The 24,864-nt window shown below is 44.3% G+C and overlaps 2 protein-coding genes across 6 annotated transcripts in view; both read left to right on the forward strand.

The window, feature by feature from the left end:
* SLC6A12 (solute carrier family 6 member 12) overlaps positions 1–4,405 on the forward strand; it is a 39,752-nt gene extending 35,347 nt beyond the window's left edge. For 2 of the 3 annotated variants that reach the window (XM_075855724.1, XM_075855725.1), the window contains exons 10-15: positions 515–627; positions 778–915; positions 1,049–1,151; positions 1,233–1,333; positions 1,579–1,749; positions 2,014–4,405. In XM_075855724.1, coding sequence (XP_075711839.1) covers positions 515–627; positions 778–915; positions 1,049–1,151; positions 1,233–1,333; positions 1,579–1,749; positions 2,014–2,160 — 773 coding nt within the window. In that variant the 3' untranslated portion in view covers positions 2,161–4,405. The remainder of the gene's footprint in view (positions 1–514; positions 628–777; positions 916–1,048; positions 1,152–1,232; positions 1,334–1,578; positions 1,750–2,013) is intronic. The other variant, XM_075855722.1, reaches the window with a different exon arrangement.
* A 5,667-nt stretch (positions 4,406–10,072) lies between these two features.
* Positions 10,073–24,027, forward strand: LOC142748608 (sodium- and chloride-dependent GABA transporter 1-like). 3 transcript variants are annotated; one of them, XM_075855726.1, is made up of 14 exons: positions 10,073–10,304; positions 10,520–10,651; positions 11,300–11,400; positions 12,524–12,633; positions 16,926–17,058; positions 17,269–17,403; positions 18,552–18,655; positions 18,813–18,937; positions 19,353–19,465; positions 20,044–20,175; positions 22,329–22,431; positions 22,544–22,644; positions 22,737–22,904; positions 23,689–24,027. In XM_075855726.1, exons 1-14 carry the CDS (start codon positions 10,073–10,075, stop codon positions 23,794–23,796), a joined length of 1,797 nt encoding a protein of 598 aa, XP_075711841.1. In that variant the 3' UTR covers positions 23,797–24,027. The 3 variants fall into 3 exon arrangements, with proteins under 3 accessions (XP_075711841.1, XP_075711842.1, XP_075711843.1); XM_075855727.1 differs by lacking the exons at positions 10,073–10,304; positions 10,520–10,651; positions 11,300–11,400; positions 12,524–12,633 and adding an exon at positions 16,455–16,573; XM_075855728.1 differs by lacking the exons at positions 10,073–10,304; positions 10,520–10,651; positions 11,300–11,400; positions 12,524–12,633 and adding an exon at positions 16,483–16,615.
* The last annotated feature ends 837 nt before the right edge of the window (positions 24,028–24,864 follow it).

Consider the following 24,864-nt stretch of genomic DNA (forward strand, 5'->3'; position numbering starts at 1 on the left):
TAATTGTTGACTTCTTGTAATCGAACTTTGATTGTAGAATGTAGACCTCTTATTGTAGAAACTCGATTGTAGATTTCTTGTCATCTTCATTGTAGACCTTATTTAGTAGAACCTTGATTCAAGACCTCTTGTAGAAGAACTTTGGTTAAAGACCTCTTGTAGAAGAACCTTGATTGCAGACCATTTATAAAATAACCTTTATTGTAGACATTTTGCAGTAGAAACTTAATTGTAGGTCTCTTGTAAAAGAACCTTGAAAGTAGACATCTTCAAGAACCTTTATTGTAGACCTCTTGTAGAAAAACTTTGATTGTAGACGCCTCGCAGTAGAAACTGGATTGTAGGTCTCTTGTAAAAAAAAAAAAAAACTTTGATAGTAGACACCTTGCAATAGTAACTTGACTGTAGACCTCTTGTAGTTGAGTCTCGATTCTAGACCTCTTGTAGTTGAGTCTCGATTCTAGACCTCTTGTTCTGGAAGCCTCATTGAGATGCTCTTTTGTTTTTTTTATAGGTCCTGGTCTAGCGTTTATTGCTTATCCAAAAGCAGTGACCCTGATGCCAGTGTCTCCTCTTTGGTCTTGTCTCTTCTTCCTCATGCTCATCTTCTTGGGACTCGATAGCCAGGTATTGGTGGGAAAAATGGCTGTAGACAGATTATTTGGAGTAAAGTACAATATGGCTGTACACTATTTTTTGTGAATTTATTGTAGGTTCAGTACAGTTTGTGCCCCTTCACTTGGTTAACCTGAGAGTAACTGGTATCTTTCTGTCCAGTTTGTCTGTGTGGAGAGTCTGGTCACCGCCATCGTCGACATGTTCCCTGAGGTGTTTCGGAAGAAGTACCGCCGGGAATTCCTCATATTGTGCATCGCCATCATCTGCTATCTGCTGGGTCTTATCCTCCTAACTGAGGTATAGTAATATTCAACCTCATGATAGGAGAAAGGAACCTCCAAATAAGCACCGACTCTAGGAAATTTCTCATCTCAATGTTGTTTCTTTGTTAAATTGACTGGGTGGCGTCTTCTCTTCTTCTTCTTCCTAGGGTGGGATGTACGTCTTCCAGCTATTCGACTATTATGCAGCCAGTGGGACCTGCTTGCTCTGCGTTGCCATCTTTGAAGTGGTCTGTATTGGCTGGGTCTATGGTAAGTCCTGGGAAAAGATATGACCAGGGTTCAGGTTGCCAAAGGGTGTTAAGATTCACAATGATTCACATCTCCTTTCAGGTGCTGACCGCTTCTATGACAATATAGAAGACATGATTGGCTACCGCCCGTGGCCAGTGATAAAGTTCTGTTGGTTGGTGGCCACCCCCGCGGTGTGCATGGTGAGTCGTGCTAAGCCTTTACAAGTGTAAATAGTCTACTCATCCCCAGCGCAGATAAAATTTATCGAGGATTTATTGGTTATGTCTGGGTATAAAGAATTTTTAAGATGGGGGAGGTTACCATCATTTATTCCTGACTCCTAGTGACCATGTTCAGAAGACCCTGTCTTCCGATTGCATTGTCAATACTGAATTGTCCTGTGTGTTCTGCCATATGTATATCTCAAATTGTTCCTCTTCCTCAGGGGACGTTCCTCTTCTCCCTCATCAAGTACACACCCCTGAAGTACAATAACCGCTATGTGTACCCAACATGGGGCTACGCCATTGGCTGGCTTATGGCCATCTCCTCCATGATCTGCATACCAGTGTACGCCGCCTATATAACTCTGAAGACAAAAGGTCCATTAACCCAGGTAACAGTCTGAATGGTTAAGGGTATTTAGCAGATACTTACATGACCAATCAAAATCTGTGAACTGCTTAGTGATCCAATCAGATTGGCCTAAAAATACCTAGAATATATACTTCATAGTGGCAAATATTCTTAGGCAGTCGTTCATTCAGGACTTTGAGAAATCTGGGATTAAATAGAGGGGGTGGGTAAATGTGGGGATGTATTGTATATGTATATATATATTGTATATTTGGGTGATTACATCATGGCTTTCACCTTCCAGAGGCTGAAGCAGCTTGTCACTCCACACTCCGACCTTCCGCAGCCTAAGAAATATCTCTCAGACTTCACCGTACCCCCAAAAAGTGGAGCATTGGCGGCAGAAGTCAAGGATGGTCTCATCTCGCCAGATAAGGAGACGCGGTTCTGATGCAGCTACACTACGTGTTACATGGACTTGTATACAGCCGAGGAGTCTCCTACTCCACCACCTCACCCCACATGAGGGCGTCCGGGACACAAGCAGTTGAAATAGGCCATTTACTGCCCCTAACGTCCCAATCTTCTCTTCTCCAACCGAAAGTTAAATCTCCTGCTCCCCCGTTTATATTTTGTGCCCCCCAACAAAGCTCTTAACCCCACCCTAGTTATATGGGTGCCGAGATAGAAGTCACACCCGGCCCTAGCACCTAAGGGGGCCCAAAATCTCATCTGCCACATAAGAAGACACCAGTATTCTACATGGCACATCAGTATTCTACATGGCACATTGTAGGTCGGGGTCCTGTTCCCAATTATTCTAGGTCTTAATTGTATGAATGTTACAATATGGCTTAGAATAGGTGACAGCCTACTGGCCACATTACAGTTCTAGTTAGCCATTACTTGTTATTCCCTACCCTCACCCTGCCTACCACTCCTATTCCTCTGCCGGACCTGTTTTTCACCAGCAAATGAAGGATTGCTGTTACAGATATCCGCCACCAGGGGGCGATGTACATTCCAGCCTAGAGACTTAGACTTAGACCTTAGATAAAACGTCCTACGGTTTCCTTCTATCCTCGGAAACGCTATATGTTCTTCAGCGTGATGTCATACCTAGATGAAACTAGTTTGCTAAAATCTTTTACTGGAGTTTAATGCTGCTAATGACACCTTAGTGCATACAGCGTTTGGTGCTGTTATAATATCAAAATATCAACTTAAATGCATGAATTGAACAGGACAGGCCGCCTCAGTTGGCAGGGACCTGCGTCAGTGATAACATGGACATAGATATACCGTTGCAATGAGGATCATGCAGCTTTATAGGTTTATTAAAGGGATTATAATCACAATAAAACAGTAGGGTTTTCTTTTTATGTGGCCGCTATGTCATAGTGTTAAATTCTCTGCAGAAGTCATGCGGTTCTGTGTCCTGACTGTAAATAAGGCAGCTCCCTCTTCCCCTCTCCCAGCAGGAAATCATAGCATGATCTCCTTACAGCCAATCAGCATGGAAGCTCCTCCCAAATCATCACCTCTTCCCTTATTACATGAGACTGCTGTCAGCCAACACCTATATTCTCAGAAGGGAAGTTGTGGTTTTGATTTACAGGGGGGAGGGGATTCCGTTTTATTAAAAAAAATAATAATAATAATAATGATTTACGGTGCACATAGTTTTTTCATCTTGGTTGACTGATAGAGTACTGTAAAATAAAATAGTATTGTATTAGTTTCTGTATTACAATCTAATTGTATAAAATTAACCAATCACCAGTTTAGTGTGGAGGCGGCCATTGTGTGAGCGAAACTATTCCCTACTACAATACATGCATTGTGTCATGCCCCGCCCCCCACAGGCCCTCCAATAGGCATCATTTTGCTGGAATTGTCCCTCCTTAAGGAATATTAGTATCCCTTAGGGATGACCATGTATGTGACCAATTGGTTTAGTCCAGTAGTCACAAGAGGGAGAAGAATACAAGAGCTTTTCAACTTTGTAACGCATGATGGGAATGAAAAGCAAGGTATTTAGCCAAACCTATTTTATATATTGTAGTTACTATGTAACTTAGAAATGTTTCCTGCACCCATTAGTGTTAATATTAACTGTAATTGAAAATTTATTTGAAGTAGAGTCTGTCCCCCATGCTTTACACTGCAGGTTTGCTCAGCTCACAAGTAACAAAAACCACAAGTGAGAAAAAGAAGATTACCAGGTCATGAAAGCGGTGACCTGACCTGCAGCTTTAGACGAATCAAGACTTTTTTTGGCGCAAATTTTTGGAAAACTATTAAAATGGCGCACGCTATATATATTTAGTGCAATTCTATATACCAGACTCTACTTCTTAACTGCCCCTCAAATGAGGTGGTCCTTATACAACTGTGCCCCAGAGGCATTTATTTTACCAGCTTTTTTTTTTTTTATATGTAAAACCAATAATTGACTTATTACTATGGATAGAAATCCCAGTCATTAATAATAAAATATTACGCTCATTTTGCATTTTTTGGGTAATGCCACTTTTGGCCTTTAGATGTCGCTGTTGAACAATAAGAAATTACTCAATTAAATGTGACGCCGATTCTTTCTATCACTTCCATTCTATTCAATATCTCGTTCTTATGCATGTGATAAATCAGCTGCATCCAAAACACCGGCCCCGGTATTTATATATCGTATTCTATTTTATTATATAACGTAAGTAGGATTCTGCTATTAACCTTTGGGAGCAACATATTAAAGTTATGCAGCATAGTAGCTTATTGTTCTTTTAAATGGGTGTAATTCCTCTTCCCAACCATTAGGTGGCAGTGTATGCTATTAAAATTGCATAGTCCATGGAAAGCAGAATTGAGCTGGAAACTAAAAAGTAAATGCAAGGAAACTGCTCACAGCTCCATGCCATCAAAATATTAGAAATCATTATATAAACATTCTAACATAGGGAGCCGCATCTGCTGCATAGAAGCCTATAGATTTTTTTTTAAAGGGTGTGATATCTCCTCTCGCCATTAGGTGTCAGTGTTTGCTATGAAAAATTAAAGAAACATGAAAAACTCTGCAGACCTCAATAGAAGTAGACTGGTCCATACAGCAGCTGACAGCCACTCTGACAGATATTACTACTGTGCTTCTTTAATATCAGCTCCTTGTCTTTGGAAACATTCATTGAAAATGAAAGCCTGTCCTGATCTAGTCCTGTACACACAGCTGAGGGTTTGCTACAACTGTATCCAGTCTAGAACACACCATCTTTCTCTCCTGGAATCCAGACTGATGATACATTGTAACAAGTTTTAGATCAGAATGGCTTTTCAGCCTTTGGTTGCAAACAATGTTTTAATTCACTGACAGCAAGCTGAGATATTGAAAATGGTGACAAATTGAAACAAAGTATATTAGAAAGTTGCTATACTTTTAATTCCGCTTCATTGTGTTAGACACGCTGATACATTGTAGCGTTCAGTGGCCGCACAGGGAGAGTCATTGGCGAGAGCGCGTGTCCCCCAGCACCCCCTCCCCCATACGTTGTACAGTACAGTCTGATTTCATCCCCATTCCACTGGTTATGTGGCTCAGAGCAGGGTATAAATAGCTCAGCCCACGTCACATGTTGGCAGCGCTGCCAGCCGCCACACTCACACATTTTCCACTTGTAAAGAAGCGTCAGCTGCCTCTGTGTTTCCATTCAGGTTCCTTCCTATCAGAGCGGGCGCCTGCAGGACTGGCCCCGGGCACTCCGACATTTAACTGTCTCAGTGATGTCTTATTGGACTATCACCCGTTATGTCTCATGCTGTCCCCCTCCCGGCCTCATCACCCACCTCCGAACATTCGCCTTGTGACAGACTCACACACGTGAACTTCACGTTAACAGAAAACGTTACCTTCTCCACAAATGTCGTCCCAGATATTCACCTGCTGAGCGAGAAGAAGAAATTCTACAAAAGTCTCAAAATATTATTGTCGCTGTCAGATGATAATATCCCTCTAATTTCTTCTACAGTCCCCTGCTCTGCTTCCGGCTTCATTAATAAAATGCCAGAACAACAGTTGAGACTGACAGAGCAGTAGGATAGCATTCATGTTCCTCCAATTATTCCATATAGTACAGAACTTATAGTTCTGCTCATCCTGATCTTTTAGGTTCATGAATAAAATGGTACGACTATAGTATAATGACACAGATCAGTCGAAGGGTTCTATGTATTCCGCTATATATGCAGGATTTAGGCATGTTCAGATACCAGGTTCATGAATAAAATGCAATAGCTACAGTGGACTGACACACATATAGAGCACTCAGAGTTTAATTTCTTCCCATAATTCCATGCAATGCAGAACTTCATCATGAGTAATACATCCAAATGCATTAAGCTCCCCCTAGTGGTGGCTGCAGGCAGCCAGAATCTCATCATGTAACTCTACGGCAGCTGTATATATCTGTATGTAGTGAGCTCCCCCAAGTGGTGGCTGCAGGCAGCTGGAATGTTATTGTGTAACTCTATGGAAGCTGTATGTATCTGTATGTAATGAGCTCCCCCTAGTGGTGGCTGCAGGCAGCATAATCTGATCATGTAACTCTATGGGGGCTGTATATATCTGTTTGTAGTGAGCTCCCCCTAGTGGGGGCTACAGACAGCAGAATCGTATCATGTAACTCTATTGGAGCTGTATATATCTATATGTAGTGAGCTCCCTCTAGTGGTGGATGTATAAATATGTATGTAGAGAGCTCCCTCTAGTGGTGACGGTCTTATTATGTATGTAGTGAGCTCCCTCTAGTGGTGGCTGTATATATCTGTATGTAGTGAGCTCCCTCTAGTGGTGGCTGTATAATTATGTATGCAGTGAGCTCCCTCTAGTGGTAACTGCAGACAGCAGAATGTTATCATGTAACTCTATGACTATGCAGGGGATTTGGAGCTCTGTATCAGAAAAACGGCGCACTGACTCCGCCATATTTATTTAATCTCATTAACCAATACAGAATGTTGGATCTAGTTAACTGGGTGGGGATTCACTTTAATTTTTGGTGGCTCGATATAAAACGTATACACCTTCCCCAACCATCAATTACCGTTTATAATAATGCTGTTCTCTTATGTGGTAGAGGCGCCCCTTCAGGATGATTGCATGAAGAGCGCCCCCTATAGGTACACTACTGCTGTCAGCCCACCTCAAGTTGGTGCTACATAAATGAGCAATATAGGAAAAAGAATCCAAGCAGCCGAACCATCAACAGGCGGTAAATGTGGGGGCCACTAATGGTGGCGGATTGTGTGGACGGGCACAGGTTAATCCCCTCGTTCTGCCCCAGTTCTCAAGCCTCGGAGGTTCGTGCTAGAAGATAAGAAACCAGTTTATTTTTAAAGCGTTTTACTGGTGCAGAAGTAATTTAATGTGACATCCGTGACGGCGAGGACTGCAGAGCTGGGTGGTAGTGTCAGGGTCGGACTACAGCGAAAAATAAAACACCCCCCATCTGACCTCAGTGAGAATTAGGAGTCTGAGGAACCCAAATCCGCTGTTCACTGGAGCTAGGCATAAAGGTATACCCGTATCTGTGATTCTGCAGGTGGAGTGGGATGTATTGCAACAATACACAAAATGATAATTGGATATACATCTAAATGCACAGAAAAATCCACAACTAAACGAATGTAGAATCAAACATAATACGAAATATGAATAATTCTAGTCTAAATATCTGGGAAACCTGGGTGAAAGAATGGTCACTCGGCTTTCCCAGAGTTCTGAATGGCACTAGAGCAACCAATAAGACACATATCCCACACAGCTTTTCCCAACTGCCCCGCCTCAGCTGTCAATGGCTGATAACAGAGAGCAATAGATGCACAACAAGTAGACAATAGATAGACTGCAGTCCCTTTGTCCTTCTCAGTGAACCCTATAACTATTCTGGATTTACGCGGCACGGAGTCTGGACTTGTTTAAGGGGAGGTTTGAAAATATCAGACAGGTGATGTCGCCTCGCGTTACTCTGAGGATCGCTGAGCACGGATCGGTCTTGGAAGAAAACAGCTTTCGGCCATAGGTGTTTTAGTGAAGGAAGACAAAGTTGTCTACACAATTAGTGACATTCTCCTGAAAAGGGCAAAAATCTGAGAGGGGGGGGGGTGCAAAAATGCGCAGAACGTGGAATAAGACCGAGATGAAGGGGGAGGCGCGGAGCGAAACCAGGAGATTCAAGAAGGCAGAACGTGGCGAGGAAAGTAGGAGAATTGCAGATGACACTGAGCTTTGTAATGTGGTTGAAGACGGGCAAAGGAGCAACTGCAGGGATGGAGACTTCTAGTTTAGGGATTCGCGGATCAAGTCGTTTGCTAAAAATTCCATTCAGTCGTTACTTAGTTAAATCTGTTTCTGGAAAAGCTGGGTGACAACCAACATGGCCGCCATTACACCCTCCACAAAGGTGGAAGGGAGGGAAATGATTCTACCAATTCTTCTACTGACAGAAAAGAAAAAGACCCAGGAAGTTCCGCTTCTGAATAAGCCACACCCACCTCTCAGCAGTCACCGCCCACGCTCAATCCAGTCAGTACCACCCCTGCTTAAACCAATAGAATTACATAGGCAAAAATGGATATAAGAATTAAAGGTCTAGGACCCAAAGTAATGGTCCCCTTTCACTTAGTACTCCTGGGGTCTTTATAAAAAATACAGATGTGACGGGGACAGCCTGCCTTCAGATCAACGCTCTGCCGCTGCTGAGAGACAGTCGTGTCATGTTCCACACGTTTCTCAGCAGTTTATTATTTTATGTTTTTTCAGTTTCAAACCAGCAGTTATAGATAGGACGTGATGCTATTTTATCATGACCTGAGTAGTTGTCATATTCCCGCAGGCCAACTACTGTTAGCCAACGAGATGATTTAGAGATGACAATCACCTGTCGCCCCTTTTGTCTCCCTTTAGGGCCACCTATAGACATCATGAAGAAGGAAGTGAGGGCCTGGTGATGCAGAGGGGGGACAGTATGGGCCGCTCATATATGTCTGTCCCTCAGGGACACTTCACCAGGGCTGAGCTTCAGACACATTGACGGTTGATTGTATCCGACATGGACTTGATGCTCATTAACAATAAATCGATATGAGAGATAATGATGATTTGGGAGGGGTAACGCCGGGCTCGTAGACGCAGGGAAGTGCCGGCCATTCAATGTGAGTTCTGGGTCAGGGGGAGACAGGACTTATAATACAGGAAGGGAAGCTCCACAAGGTAAGTGGTGCCCACCAGGTGCCAGGTCTGATAGATAGATAGATAGATAGATAGATAGATAGATAGATAGATAGATAGATAGATAGATAGATAGATAGATAGATAGATAGACAGACAGACAGACAGACAGACAGATAGATAGATAGATAGATAGATAGATATGAGATAGATAGAGAGATAGATAGATAGATAGATAGATAGATATGAGAGAGATAGATATGAGAGAGATAGATAGATAGATATGAGATAGATAGATAGATAGATAGATAGATAGATAGATAGATATGAGATAGATATGAGATAGATAGATAGATAGATAGATAGATAGATAGATAGATAGATAGATAGATAGATAGATAGATAGATAGATAGATAGATAGATATGAGATAGATAGATATTAGATAGATAGATTATGAGATAGATAGATAGATAGATAGATAGATAGATAGATAGATAGATAGATAGATAGATAGATAGATAGATATGAGATAGATAGATAGATAGATAGATAGATAGATATGAGATAGATAGATAGATAGATAGATAGATAGATAGATAGATAGATAGATATGAGATAGATAGATAGATAGATAGATAGATATTAGATAGATAGATAGATATCGGGATCACATGGGTGTGAGAACATTGTTCCTTTTTGTAGGGAGTGACGCGTTGTTGTCTCTGTTATCTGTCACTATTCTGTGGGGTCTCTGATATCGGCCGCTGTTATTGCTGTGGTCTCGGTCTCTCGTCACTAGGTGGGGTGAATTCTAGTTGCGCCCCCATCTCGGATTTCTTAGATCGATCCATGAATTGTATAGCATTTTAATTTTCCAGATTTTCATATTATTTTCCAGAACACCCAACCTGTCGTAGCGGGGGTGGGGGTGGGGTCAGGATAGCCACGGCTCGGCTTACCTACACCTGGGACAGGATTCAGTTGCCATCTTAGCCCATCACTCCCCCGGGTACATGCCCCGCCAGCCCCCAGCCGTGCCCCTGGTGGGATCCTTCTCAATATCACAAGTTGATTGTTTCTCCCTCCGGCCTCGGGTCCAGTCATCCTTGTCTTCTCTATTTAGCCGACCTGCCGGATCCAGGATGGGCAAGATAGACAGCGACTCCGTGGAGCTGAACTCTCCGTGTGAGGCGCGCCAGGCCGCCCCCATAGAGACCCACTGCTCATCCGCGGATGCCATGAAGAAGAAGACTGACGCTGAAGATCGGGGCACATGGAAAGGAAGATTTGACTTCTTATTGTCCTGTGTGGGCTACGCCATTGGGCTGGGGAATGTGTGGCGGTTCCCGTACCTGTGCGGAAAAAATGGTGGAGGTAAGAGGCCGGGTGCCTGGCGGCCAACCAGAGTCCTTGACGTTCTTGGGAACTTTTAGTTGTATCTGGGAAAGCTCGGTGACAACCAATATGACCACCATTATACTCACTCAGGGGTTGTAACCCAGCTTTTCTAGAGTCCTGAATGTCAAATCCCCCGAGTTATGCACTAGACCTCCTCCCTGCCCATAAGTGTTGTCATATGTCTCCCCCAGGTGCCTTCCTGATCCCATATTTTCTGACACTGGTCTTTGCTGGAATCCCGCTTTTCTTTCTGGAGACGGCTCTGGGTCAGTTCACATCCATTGGTGGACTGGGGGTTTGGAAGCTGGCCCCCATGTTTAAAGGTACAGTAACACATAAATATTTTATACCAGTGGGATGGTGCTGAAGAAGGCGGAACTTTCATAGGTACCGCAAATGTTTTATAGACCTTAAAGGGTCTCATCCAGATTTATATAAATGAAGAACGATCCTTGTATAATGAAAAGTTCTGCCACTTTCTAATAGACTTTGTTTCCATTCCTCACCATTTAACATTTTCTGCTTGCTGTCAATGAATGGGGACATTCTCGTTTACATCCGGGTGCTGAAAACCTGTTCTGACCTAAAACTTCTCACAGCTGAGGGTTTGTTACAGTCCAGACAATCCCCTGTGAGTGAAACACATCATCAGCACAAATTTCTCTCCTGTTCTTATAGTTTGTTACAATGTATCAGTGCAGCTAAAATGTATCAGCCTGAAGTCCAGGCTGTTTACGCCAGCACTAAACCTCAGCTGTTACAAGTATTAGGTCTGTTCAGCCTTTTTAGATTCTGTATGTATAAAGAGTAATGTTCCTATTCACTAACAGCAAGAAGAGATCTTGAAAACACAAAAAAATATTAAAAAGTAGCAGAACTTCTCATCATATAATATTTCAGCTTTATTTACATAAAACCGAAAAACCCCTTTAATGTTCCCGTCCGTTGTTGTTGTGTCTCCTCTCGTACAGGAGTCGGGATGGCCGCTGTGGTGCTGTCCTTCTGGCTGAATACTTACTATATTGTAATCATCGCCTGGGCACTTTATTATCTCTTCAATTCCTTCTCCTCGGTGAGTTTGACAAAGCGTTGCAGATTTATTCCTAATTAAAGGGTATGTACACCTTTAAATGGGGGCGGTGTCTTATTGTTGAGGGGTTTTGGCTCAATAATTGACCCCCCACTGATATCTCTTGCATTGTCTCAATGAAGTGGTGCACATACCCGATAAACGGGGCAATTGTTGATCCCAAACATTTAATTATGGTATTTATGATCCTATCCAGACTAGTACACAAATTACAATTTACAATAGCTGCCCCCTGGTGGTTACCAGTGGTAATACAACGTATGTAAAAAAACGGAAAATAACTATACATTTATATATTAGGCAGATGCCGATAATGCAGTTCCCAAAAAGGTTCTCCACGTCAAGGTAGAGCTTACTACTACATAGTCTAAAGTATGTGACCCCCTTTAAATTAGTTGGTTTGGCTCTACACTGCCTCTGGAAGAAATGTCTGGCCAGTCCTGTTCATCATGAGCTTCATGGATTGGGGATTTTGAGGAAGAACAGCCACTCACAAGCCTGAGATTGCCTTGTGCACAATGTCAGGCAGCAGCTGGAAAGGTGTAAAGCTATGAACACTTAACTCTGGAGCAGAGGAGACTCGTTATCTGACGTGATGGATCACACTTTATTATGGGGTACTTTCATGGAGTGCGGTGGACCCCAGGAGAATAAAAGGTCGGGTCTTCAAGGTTTGGGTTCTTGGTTCCAGTGAAGGGAAATATAAATGCTCTACCATACAATGACATCTAGAACTGTGAGATGCCAACTATGTGGCCACAATTTCGGGATGTCCTTTCCTATTTCAGCAGGACAGCGGCCACATAGTGAGGACTGTGAAGAGGTTGATGTGGCAGAGCTTGACTGAACCCCTTTCGACCCCCGATTGCGGCCTTATCCCCAACATCCGTGCCCATTCATGTCGTGAAATCTAAACGGAACCAACTCAATCTTAATGCCCATAATTCTGGATGAGATGCTGGTGGTGTTTGAGGGTTCACATACTTTTGTCCATGTAGTGTAGCTATGTGATAACTTGTAATGGTGGGGACGTGGTTGGTGTATCACCTCTTTTATATTATAAGGAGTTCCCCTCATTCTTCCTTGTTATCTCTCCGCTGGGTAGACCCTGCCCTGGCAGAGCTGCGACAACAGCTGGAACACGGATCGATGTTTCTTTAACTACTCCCTGAACGACACCACCAACCTCACCAGCGCCGTCACCGAGTTTTGGGAGTAAGTCATCGTCGGATCTGGGGTGACCCGTCTCAACTACTTGTCTTCTTCTGTCAAGGTCTTGAAAATTCTAATCAGCCGTTTCTTAATTATGACCGTGTAATGCATGGATGGGTCGGGTCCGCCAGAGTAGGAGTCGTTTTTACATCCCCCCCCCCTCTTTATTCCCTAATATGGACAGAGATTGGCTCCATGACATAACCCGTTGAAAGGGAATTTTTTTCATTATCAAGATTTTTATTTTGTAGCAACAAAATTACAGCATTTATACATTACACAGTTTTGGCAGAAAAATTTGTATCATGTATAACATACAGATTATAACAGTTTATAAACATTATGAAGATGCATAAACCCAAATAGGTGGTAACCTCCCACTCATCTAAAGAGCATATGAATTAAAGTACAGTAGAACTAACTGTACCCCATATACAGTAATATAATACCATGGCCAAGAGGACCAGGCCTCAATAAAGTAAACATTGGTACATATAAGTGCCACCGAAAGATTATAACAACAACCCAAGACACTAGACAACAAAGGGAAACACAAACACACATAGCGCATAGAGAAAAAGATCACATAATTTGCTCAGAACCTACCATCAAGCCATAGAGGTAGATCAGTACCACCCCGGAATCCAGACCATACTGCCCAAGTTTGGACAAAGAGCACAGACTTGCCCCTGTCTGCTGACAGTAATTCCTCCATTCTCATTATCCCGTTTACCTCTGTCACCCATTCTGTCAAAGAGGGAACCGTATGTTGAAAGGGAATTTTCATAAATGCATACCTCCCAACTTTCACAAAGAGGGACAACCAAAGAGGGGCACATTTTTTTGTTTTGTTTTAAGCCACGTCTCTAATCTCACCCAATCCCCGCCCATACACACCCGGTTCTGCCCACACAGTTTGATGCTCCCATAGTGCCTCCCACACAGTATAATACCAAATAGCTGCCCCCACACAGTATAATACCAAATAGCTGCCCCCATACAGTATAATGCCAAATAGCTGCCCCCATACAGTATAATACCAAATAGCTGCCCCCATACAGTATAATACCAAATAGCTGCCCCCACACAGTATAATACCAAATAGCTGCCCCCATACAGTATAATACCAAATAGCTGCCCCATACAGTATAATACCAAATAGCTGCCCCCATACAGTATAATACCAAATAGCTGCCCCCACACAGTATAATACCAAATAGCTGCCCCCATACAGTATAATACCAAATAGCTGCCCCATACAGTATAATACCAAATAGCTGCCCCATACAGTATAATACCAAATAGCTGCCCCATACAGTATAATACCAAATAGCTGCCCCCATACAGTATAATACCAAATAGCTGCCCCATACAGTATAATACCAAATAGCTGCCCCATACAGTATAATACCAAATAGCTGCCCCCATACAGTATAATACCAAATAGCTGCCCCCACACAGTATAATACCAAATAGCTGCCCCCATACAGTATAATACCAAATAGCTGCCCCATACAGTATAATACCAAATAGCTGCCCCATACAGTATAATACCAAATAGCTGCCCCATACAGTATAATACCAAATAGCTGCCCCATACAGTATAATACCAAATAGCTGCCCCCATACAGTATAATACCAAATAGCTGCCCCATACAGTATAATACCAAATAGCTGCCCCATACAGTATAATACCAAATAGCTGCCCCCATACAGTATAATGCCAAATAGCTGCCCCACACAGTATAATACAAATAGCTGCCCCATAGAGTATAATACCAAATAGCTGCCCCACACAGTATAATACAAATAGCTGCCCCATACAGTATAATACCAAATAGCTGCCCCATACAGTATAATACCAAATAGCTGTCCCATACAGTATAATACCAAATAGCTGCCCCCATACAGTATAATACAAATAGCTGCCCCACACAGCATAATACCAAATAGCTGCCCCACACAGTATAATACCAAATAGCTGCCCCACACAGTATAATACCAAATAGCTGCCCCCATACAGTATAATACAAATAGCTGCCCCATACAGTATAATACCAAATAGCTGCCCCACACAGTATAATACCAAATAGCTGCCCCACACAGTATAATACCAAATAGCTGCCCCCATACAGTATAATACAAATAGCTGCCCCACACAGCATAATACCAAATAGCTGCCCCACACAGCATAATACCAAATAGCTGCCCCACACAGTATAATACCAAATAGCTGCCCCCATACAGTATAATACCAAATAGCTGCCCCCACACAGCATAATACCAAATAGCTGCCCCACACAGCATAATACCAAATAGCTGCCCCCATACAGTATAATACCAAATAGCTGCCCCACACAGTATAATGCCAAATAGCTGCCCCCATACAGTATAATACCAAATAGCTGCCCCGCACAGTATAATACCAAATAGCTGCCCCCACACAGTATAATACCAAATAGCTGCCCCCATACAGTATAATACCAAATAGCTGCCCCATACAGTATAATACCAAATAGCTGCCCCATACAGTATAATGCCAAATAGCTGCCCCCATACAGTATAATACCAAATAGCTGCCCCGCACAGTATAATACCAAATAGCTGCCCCCACACAGTATAATACCAAATAGCTGCCCCCATACAGTATAATACCAAATAGCTGCCCCATACAGTATAATACCAAATAGCTGCCCCCATACAGTATAATGCCAAATAGCTGCCCCCACACAGTATAATGCCAAATAGCTGCCCCACACAGTATAATACCAAATAGCTGCCCCATACAGTATAATGCCAAATAGCTGCCCCCACACAGTAGAATACCAAATAGCTGCCCCCATACAGTATAATGCCCACACAGATGCCCCATGCAGTATAATGCCCCATAGCTGCCCCCATACATCATAATGCCCCCAGATCTGCCCCAATACAGTATAATGCCCCCAAAGCTGCCCCTAGTGCTAGTGCCCACATATAAAGTGCCCGTGCCCTTGTAGATAGTGCCCCTATATAGTGTCACAGTATCCATGTTGATAGTGCACACCCTCCTTGAAGATAGCGCTAGCCCCCACTCCCTATAGATAGCGCCATTGGGACTCCCTCTAGGAGCAGAATCACCAGCCAGAACATAGGCCGGGGATTCTGCTCCTAGAGGGAAGCCCTGATGTCACTGTCCATGTATGGACAGTGAGCTCAGTGGCTACTCCTTGAGAGTAATCCTCGTTGCCAACTCTGCCCGGAGAATCCGCTCCAGGAGGAGCCCCGGACGTCAATGTCCATATATGGACAGTGACCTCAGGGGTTTCCTCTAGGAGTGGAATCTGAGTCCGACCAGATCATAGGCAACGGGGATTCCACTCGAGGAGTAGCCACTGACCATGATATATGGACAGTAACGTCAAGGGCTTCCCTGATCACAGCTCTTAAAGTAGCTCCGTTCCCGGGGAGTCCTTGGCGAGTGGAGGATTTCCCTCTGCTCTGAACTAATGCTGAAGCAGGGAGCTCATGGTTCCCTACTTCAGCATTGGGTTCAACTGTATCTGCGTCCTGAGGACGCAGATACAGTTGACAGCGGGGCATACCCCTGGCCGCCCGGGACAGCGGGACACTGCCCGGAATCCGGTATGTCCCGGTGAATCCGGGACGGCTGGGAGGTATGCTAAAATGATATAACTATGATTAAATCTTTTACAAATTACTAGTCTATTAAAAACTGAACTTGGGGATGGTTTCTATATGGTGGAACCCTTTTTGTTTACATTTGCTGTCTGAGATAGATTGGCCGTGTCTGCTTCATTTTGTACATGTCCTGTCAATGGAGAACAGACATTACCAATCAATCCTGCAGGGATGTAAAAAACCCAAGTCCCAGAGATCAGGATTTTGAACTGAATTTCTGGGTCGTCCACGGTGACGCCATGTCCAGTGGTCACGTGACCAGGTTTGTCTAATGACGATTCTGAAAAAACTGGGTGAAAGTCAGGTGAGTCGGGGCTGAATCGCAGCAGAATTGACATTAAGGACTTTTGGGAAGCGTTTGTGGACCTAAAACAGATTTGAAGGAATAAAGGATTGTCCAGGATTAGAAAAACATGCTTACCTCTAGAAACAGCGCCACACCTGTCCATGGGTTGTGTCTGGTAGTGCAGCTCAGCTCGATTGAAGTGAATGTGGCTGAGATGCAATACCACACACTACCTGTGAACAGGTGTGGCGCTGTTTTTGGTAGAAAGCAGCCAAGTTTTTCTATTCAAGGACAACCTGACCCTTTGTATTCTGTATTTCTTTTGCAGGAGGAACATGCACCAGGTTACAGGTGGACTTGGAGAACCAGGGAACATTCGTTGGCCGCTGGCCTGCACCTTGGCACTATCCTGGGTCATGGTTTACTTCTCTATCTGGAAAGGAGTGGAGTGGACTGGGAAGGTGCAGTATGGAGGAAGTTACTGCTTAGGCCTCTATGTGCCCGGGGCCTGTGCGGCGGCACGCGGTGTCCCTATGGCTTCACCTCTGTACTATGGAGCCGTAGACATTGCGCGTCCTCCGTACCGCAGAAGCCGATGCGGAGCTCTACATGTATCATCGGTTATTGCGTCCTACTTTTCATGCATTTTTCTTATCCCCTTTACCTCTCAGGTGGTTTACTTCTCAGCGACCTACCCGTACTTCATGCTTGTGATCTTGTTCTTTCGAGGGATCACCCTTCCCGGAGCGATTGATGGGATCCGCTTCTACATCACCCCAGACTTCAGCAAACTCTCAGAATCTGAGGTGAGTCGTGTCTGACGGTAAAGTGCGGCAGCATTATAAGAGGAACCGCTCATAGCATGTGTCCCCATGACAACTCTTCATGCTCATGTGCTTTGGCAGTTCAGCGTTATCAAAGGGTCACTGGTCCAGATTAAATTTTTTCCACTGCAGGTGCCCCTACACTTCCAGATCACAGGAGCAAGAAATGTTGTCATGGGGAGAAGCTTTGTCATTTCAACCTGTGATAACTTACAACATGTGAGAATAAGATCTTTCCTGGATGTCCACTTTAAACACCATTTTTTTTATTTATTTTTAACCGCAATAGATTCGAAATCCTCTGCTGATTAATTCCATATTATATCTTTATAGCAGTTGGAGCTTCATTTTTCTGATACAGAGCTCCAAATCCCCTGCATAGACATAAAGTTACATAATAAAATTCTGTTTACCTGCAGCCACCACTAGAGGGAGCTCACTACATGCTGATTATACATTACACTCAATAAAAAAAAAGGTATTCAGTCATTTCCTGAGCTCCCCCTAGTGGTGGCTGCTGGAAGACAGAACTTTATCTTGCCTATGCAGGGGATTTGGAGCTCTGTATCAGAAAAACGAAGCGCTGAGTAGGGATGCACGATGCATCGAACTTTCTATACCATTTCGATGCTACATGTCAATTGCTGCAGCAGAAAGTGGACGGAATTGCTGCGTTTTTCAGAGATGTCTCCATCCCCAACACTGAGAAAAACGCTGCAAAATATGCACCGTTTTCTGCCGTAAAAAAACGCAGGAAATGGTGCGTTTTTTCCGCAGCGGAACTTCTACTACTTTCGATGGAAAGTTACGTGTGGACGAGCCCTTAATGTGAGGCACAGGGAGCTTCAAAATTGATAACGCCACGCGCCTCACATCAGAAAATGGAAGGACTTTATATATCTGTGGGTTTTTTAATGTTGGTAAAGTTTCGTTCTGGTGTCGAGTATCGCAATAATTATCGTATCGAAGTCCAAATTCCGGTATCGTGACATCCCCAGCGCTGACGGCTATAAAGATATATTAAAAATGACTCGGCACAAAATACTGGACCTTCAAATGACCTTGGGTTAAAATGTGGACGACGCTGAGGGGATGTGGCGGAGATTGAGGTTGCGGTGCTTCTTCTTCAGGTTTGGATGGATGCGGCCACTCAGATCTTCTTCTCTTATGGACTCGGCCTTGGATCCCTCATTGCCCTGGGAAGCTACAATTCTTTCCACAACAATGTCTACAGGTGAGGATTTCCTCCTGCAGCGGGGGCTGTCCAACCTGTGAGACTACAACTCCCAGCATGCTCAGACAGCCGTCAGTCACAGGTTTAGGTCCATTGCTATAGATCACTACTCCCAATGCGAGTTCTCACCCCACCCCCAATGTTCTCTGCTCTTTAGAGATTCCATCATCGTGTGCGGGATTAACTCCTTCACCAGCATGTTTGCCGGAGTCGTCATCTTTTCCATTGTTGGGTTCATGTCACACATCACCAAGAAACCGATACAGGAGTTGGCGGCATCGGGTAAAGATATAACCAATCACCTTAAAGAATGTTTAACTCTTAAAGGAACACTCCAGACAAACTGTTACACTGTGTTCTGCCCAGTGCATGACCTGAGGGGGCGGAGCATGACAAAGGAATTCAAACAACACCAAAGAGAGGATCCTTGTGTCATGCCCCGCCCCCTCAGGCCCTGTACTAGGCAAGTGTGTACCTTTAAATACATTACTTCTTGAGTCGTCCTTTTCTGTCAACTTTTTTTTTTTTAAATCAGTTACCGGAATGGTTACCCAGCTTTCTCAGACCCTGAATAGCAAATCCGCCCAGTCATTTGGTGGTGGGGAAATGGTGGATTTGCCATTCAGGAGTCTGGGAAAGCTGTAGTGTTTGGGCCTTGCTCTGCTATGCCTACCGATACTCTACTGTTTCTCCACAGGACCTGGACTGGCATTCCTGGCATATCCACAGGCCGTAACCCAGCTGCCAATGTCTCCTGTCTGGTCCATTCTCTTCTTCTCCATGCTAGTCATGTTGGGTTTGGACAGTCAGGTAAGAAATGAAAACATATCAGTCTGTGACCTCCCACGAAATCAGCACACTCCTCTCCTGAAATCCTCTGTGCTGCTGGCGACCCTGCTCCTTCCACATCCCGATACTGCCAATGCCCCCCTCTCCTCACATGAGTGAACATGTAACTGCACCCCCCCCCCCACAAGATCAGCAATTTTCTCCTGAAATACTCTGTGCTGCTGGCGATCATGCTCCTTCTACTACGTACCTTTCACTCTGACCTCTCACAAGTTCAGCAAACTCATCTCCTTAAATTCTCTGTGCTGATAGGAATCCTGCTCCTTCCACTATTTAATTTTCAGTCCGTGACCTCCCTTGAAATCGGCACACTCCTCTCCTGAAATACTCTGTGCTGCTGGGGATATGCTCTTTCCACTATTTAACTCTCAGTCTGTGACCTCACACTCCATGACCCTCCTCCCATCATGACACGGCCCCATCACATGCAGCCCTGTGCTCAGTATCATTGTCCCATCATTGCAGCCTCTTCTCCTAAAATACTCTGCGCTGCTTTATTTGAATTGTTTTCTTACCTGCCTCTTCTTGGGCTCCCGCAGTTTTGCACAGTGGAGGGCTTTATCACCGCGCTGGTGGATGAATACCCACAATTTTTAAGAAGCAGAAAGAAAATCTTCATCGCTGTCGTCTGTTTCGCCTCCTTCATTGTCGGGTTTTCCAACATTACCCAGGTATTTAGGCTGCGGCCACCCACCCTGGCACATGTACCAACCCCGCTGCTGGCATGTGCCCTGCTATTAGGATTGCATTTCGTGCCACATATCTGTGCATTGATGCCACAGACACGCATGAAAGGGCATAGACTATGCCGCATAGTAATATCACGTATGTATGGCAGGTGGCACTGGTGATAGAAAGTATGTGAACCCCTGCTCTATGAGTGAGGGAGGAGACTGTGGAGAAAACCTCATTATCTATGGTCAGATCCAGAACCCCAGTGCTACCAGACCTGAGCCACCATGTTGGCCCCTGTAACCACACATCAGCCTCAGGTTCCTTCATCCTGACAGTTCTATTTCAGGTCCTAACATAAGATGTCTTCAGCCATTCCTTGGTAGACTGACTTGTGCGATGAGGGTCATTTTCTTGCTGGAAGACCCACCAGTTGTTGAGCTTCAGATGAAGGATGGGTACAGAGTAAAATCAAAGTTCCATCCATGACTGCAAGGCGTCCTAGTCCCATCTTAGCAGAACAGCCCAGAACCATGACGTGTCCACCACCACCACCACCAAGATTCATGGTTGGGATAAGGTTCTTGTGTAATGTACTGCTGCTTTCCAGAAGCCATAGAACCATCCATGATGACAAGACCTGAAAACCATGATATGGCCACCACCAAGTTTCACAGATGGAAGGAAGTTCTTCGGTCACTTACTGGTACTATTCATAATTTCATCAATGATTGCAAGTTGTCCTAGTCCCATCACAGTGGAAAGGTCATGATATGCCCACCACAAAGTGTAATGGTTGGAATTGAGTTTTTATCCAGAATTCATAGCTCCATCCATGATTGTAAGCCGTCCTAGTCCCATCACAGCAGAACAACCCAGAATCTTGATATCGCCACAACCTCGTTTATGGTTGCGTTGCAGATCTTTTGTGACCGACTGGTGCTACCGGAAATCCATTTCCATCCATGATTGCGAGCTGTCGTGGTCCCATCAAAGCAAAAAGACCTTCAACCATGATATGACCACCAAAAAGTATCACATCTTGGAAGGTCATAGCTCCATCCATGATTACAAGCCATTCTAGTTCCATCACAGCAAATATGCCTGGAACTATGGTATGACCACCACCAAGTTTCATGGTCAGGATGAGGTTCTATGATTAACTGGTGCTACCAGAACCCATAGTACCATCCATGATTACAAGATGTCTTAGTCCCATCACAGCAGAAAGACCAGGAACCATGATATGGCCACCACCAAGTTTCATGGTTGGGATTGGGTTTTTCTGTGATTTACTGATCCTATCCAGAACTCGGTTGCATCAATGACTGCAAGCCGTCCCAGTTCCATCACAACAGAAGGACCTAGACCCATGATATGACCACCACCAAGTTTCACGGCTGGGAAGAGGTTCTCCTGTGATTTACTGATGCTTCCAAAACTCATAGCTCCATCCATGATTTCAAGCCTGGTCCCATCACAGCAGAAATCCCTGGTACCATGATATGACCACCACCACCACCACGTTTCATGGTTCGGATGAGATTTATCCTATAAGTTACTGGTGTTTTCCAGAACTCACACCTCCATCCATGATTGCAGGACAGGTCCCATCTCAGCAGAAAGACCAATGACCATGAAACAGTCCCCATCAAGGATGAGGTTCTTCTGTTACGTTCTGCTTCATTTTTCAACGCTTGTCTTCTGGATCATCTAGTCAATGTTGTTCTTGGAGGATATTGGCCATCTTCCCACCATCATGGGCTTTCGCCAGTGGATGCTGGAGATCCTCAGACACCAGGGATCATAGTGACCTTGGATTTGTTTGGTCACCTTATTTAGTCTGATGAGCATCCACAACTCTTTTTGAGGTCCAGGTTTTGCCTCAAATTTGCAAACCTGTGCGGTGGTGAAGACAAGACCATGCTAGTGAGGAATGATTCTTAAAGGAGTTGTCCACTATGGGCAGTTTTACAACTTACACAAAGATTTTTTTAAAGGGTTCACAAACTTTCTAGTACCACTTAGAATCTATGATATGCTTGATATAGAGGCAGAAGAAGTCAATGCTATGTGGCATCTGAGGCAAAGTAGACTTCATTGTCCATAGTGAAGAGCGTGGATCTTACTCCGTCCGTCCTTCTCCTTACAGGGAGGAATTTACGTCTTTAAGCTTTTTGACTATTATTCGGCCAGTGGAATGTGTCTCCTGTTCCTGGTCTTCTTTGAGACTGTCTCCATATCGTGGTGTTATGGTAAGTGACATGGAGTCACATGACTGTGCGGTTACGTGTTCACATTCCCTGTAATGTAGGGGGCGATAGTGAGTAACATTGCAAGCTCTTCTCTTCATTTCACCCATGGCAGGTGTGGACCGCTTCTACCAGGACATTGAAGAGATGATTGGTTACCAGCCCTGCTCTTGGTGGAAGCTCTGCTGGGCATATTTTACCCCCTTCGTCTGTTTGGTGAGTACCCGTTTTACGGTTAAATTATTGGTCATGTGATGGGACCCGCCTGGGGCTTTTCTATCTTAACTTTCTTTTATTCCCCCTCACAGGGTGTCTTTATATTCAGTGTGGTAGAGATGACCCCCCTCACACTAGGCCCATATGTGTACCCGGCCTGGGGTCAGGGCATTGGTTGGCTGATGGCGCTCTCGTCTATGGTGCTGATCCCTGGTTACATGTTATACCTGTTCCTTACTTCACCTGGCACCATCAGACAGGTATGTATGTAGCGAGAAGTATATAATATATATGAAATTTCGGAGGTAAAAGGTCTTGGGTTACAATATATTTTATACTCCAGTTGCATCCAAAGCTGCATTCACAAACCTATTGGTCGCCAATAAAAACAGAATGGGGTTTATTTACACTCTAGTCATGTGACCTAGTTTTAAATGTTTAATTGTTATCTGAGCTCCCATAATACACTACAGGAAACCAGCAGAATTTTGAATGCAGCTCTGGGTGTCACTGGAGTAGAAGGCATGATGCAACTCAAAATCATTAGAAATCAAACTGAGTTTTCCTTTACCTGTGTACCATTTTTTTTTTTTAAACTTTATCTTGAAAACGCGATTGGACAGTTTTTATATTATTATTATTTTAATTCTATAATAGGATAACGATCGAGAATTCTCTATGTAGGTAATTTATTTTTCTATTTAAAGGAAATCTTCTAAGACCTGCCCCCTTTATATAAGGATTTCTATAGGATGTAAAATACCGATAAGGGGAGGGGCCAGTCACTGAGCTCATTTGATCAATCAGAAGAGAGCTCACATGATGATAGACTAGATCAAAGCTCCTCCCACTTTACTCGAGTCTACAGGGTGGAGCAACACCTACATGTGAACCCTCTGATTGGCCAAAACAGCAATTTACATACAGTGTGTAATTGATTTTAGGATGGGGGGTGTTGTGGGTTTAATTTATTGGGGTCTTTACAAGCAACTGCAAAACTATTGTCACGCACAACACATAAATCCTTGTCTGTTTATTACCTAGCGCCTCCGAGATATGACGCAGCCACAAATGCAGCGAGTCATGCAGAAAAATGGACTGCGGCCCAGAATAAGTATCGATGGGAGCACGCGAGAGACCCCGGGAGTATAGTCACTCCCAGGTCGCAGAAACCCCTTACCTATCCCTTTATATGGCTGAGCCTTTTTTTTCCAGCCTCTGACATCACTTCCTGCTAAATTCCTGGGCTGAAGAGCTAACACTTCATAGAATCCCAACCCCGCGCCCTCCAGAATGAGCCTACCTGAGTGCCTTATGGTATTACCTTACATGTAAACTATGTTACCGATCTTTGTGTATGATGTAAATAAATAAAGAGAAATGTTACACGGATGCGGACGATTATTACTCTTGTAGGGGGAGTTTCTGTTAGAGGGAACGATCAAATTTCTTATACAGAAGTTTTATCATGAGCATTTTGTCCAAGTGGCCTGTGACCTAAAAGAGCTGAGGAAGGAGCAGTCTGACACACAGCAGAGCTGAGGAAGGAGCGGTCTGACACATAGCAGAGCTGAGGAAGGAGCGGTCTGACACATAGCAGAGCTGAGGAAGGAGCGGTCTGACACATAGTAGTGCTGAGGAAGGAGCTGTCTGACACATAGTAGTGCTGAGGAAGGAGCTGTCTGACACATAGTAGTGTTGAGGAAGGAGCGGTCTGACACATAGTAGAGCTGAGGAAGGAGCGGTCTGACACATAGTAGTGCTGAGGAAGGAGCGGCCTGACACATAGTAGTGCTGAGGAAGGAGCGGCCTGACATATAGTAGTCGTGAGGAAGGAGCGGTCTGACACATAGTAGTGCTGAGGAAGGAGCGGTCTGACACATAGTAGTGCTGAGGAAGGAGCGGTCTGACACATAGTAGTGCTGAGGAAGGAGCGGTTTGACACGTAGTGCTGAGGAAGGAGCGGTCTGACACATAGTAGTGCTGAGGAAGGAGCGGTCTGACACATAGTAGTGCTGAGGAAGGAGCGGTCTGACACAGGAAGGAGGAGAGGTCTGGCACATAAAAGTGCTGAGGAAGGAGCGGTCTGGCACATAGAAGTGCTGAGGAAGGAGCGGTCTGGCACATAGCAGTGCTGAGGAAGGAGCGGTCTGACACATAGTGCTGAGGAAGGAGCGGTCAGACACAGTGCTGAGGAAGGAGCGGTCAGACACATAGTAG

Source organism: Rhinoderma darwinii, chromosome 3, assembly GCF_050947455.1.
Source record: "Rhinoderma darwinii isolate aRhiDar2 chromosome 3, aRhiDar2.hap1, whole genome shotgun sequence".
Lineage (NCBI taxonomy): Eukaryota > Metazoa > Chordata > Amphibia > Anura > Rhinodermatidae > Rhinoderma > Rhinoderma darwinii.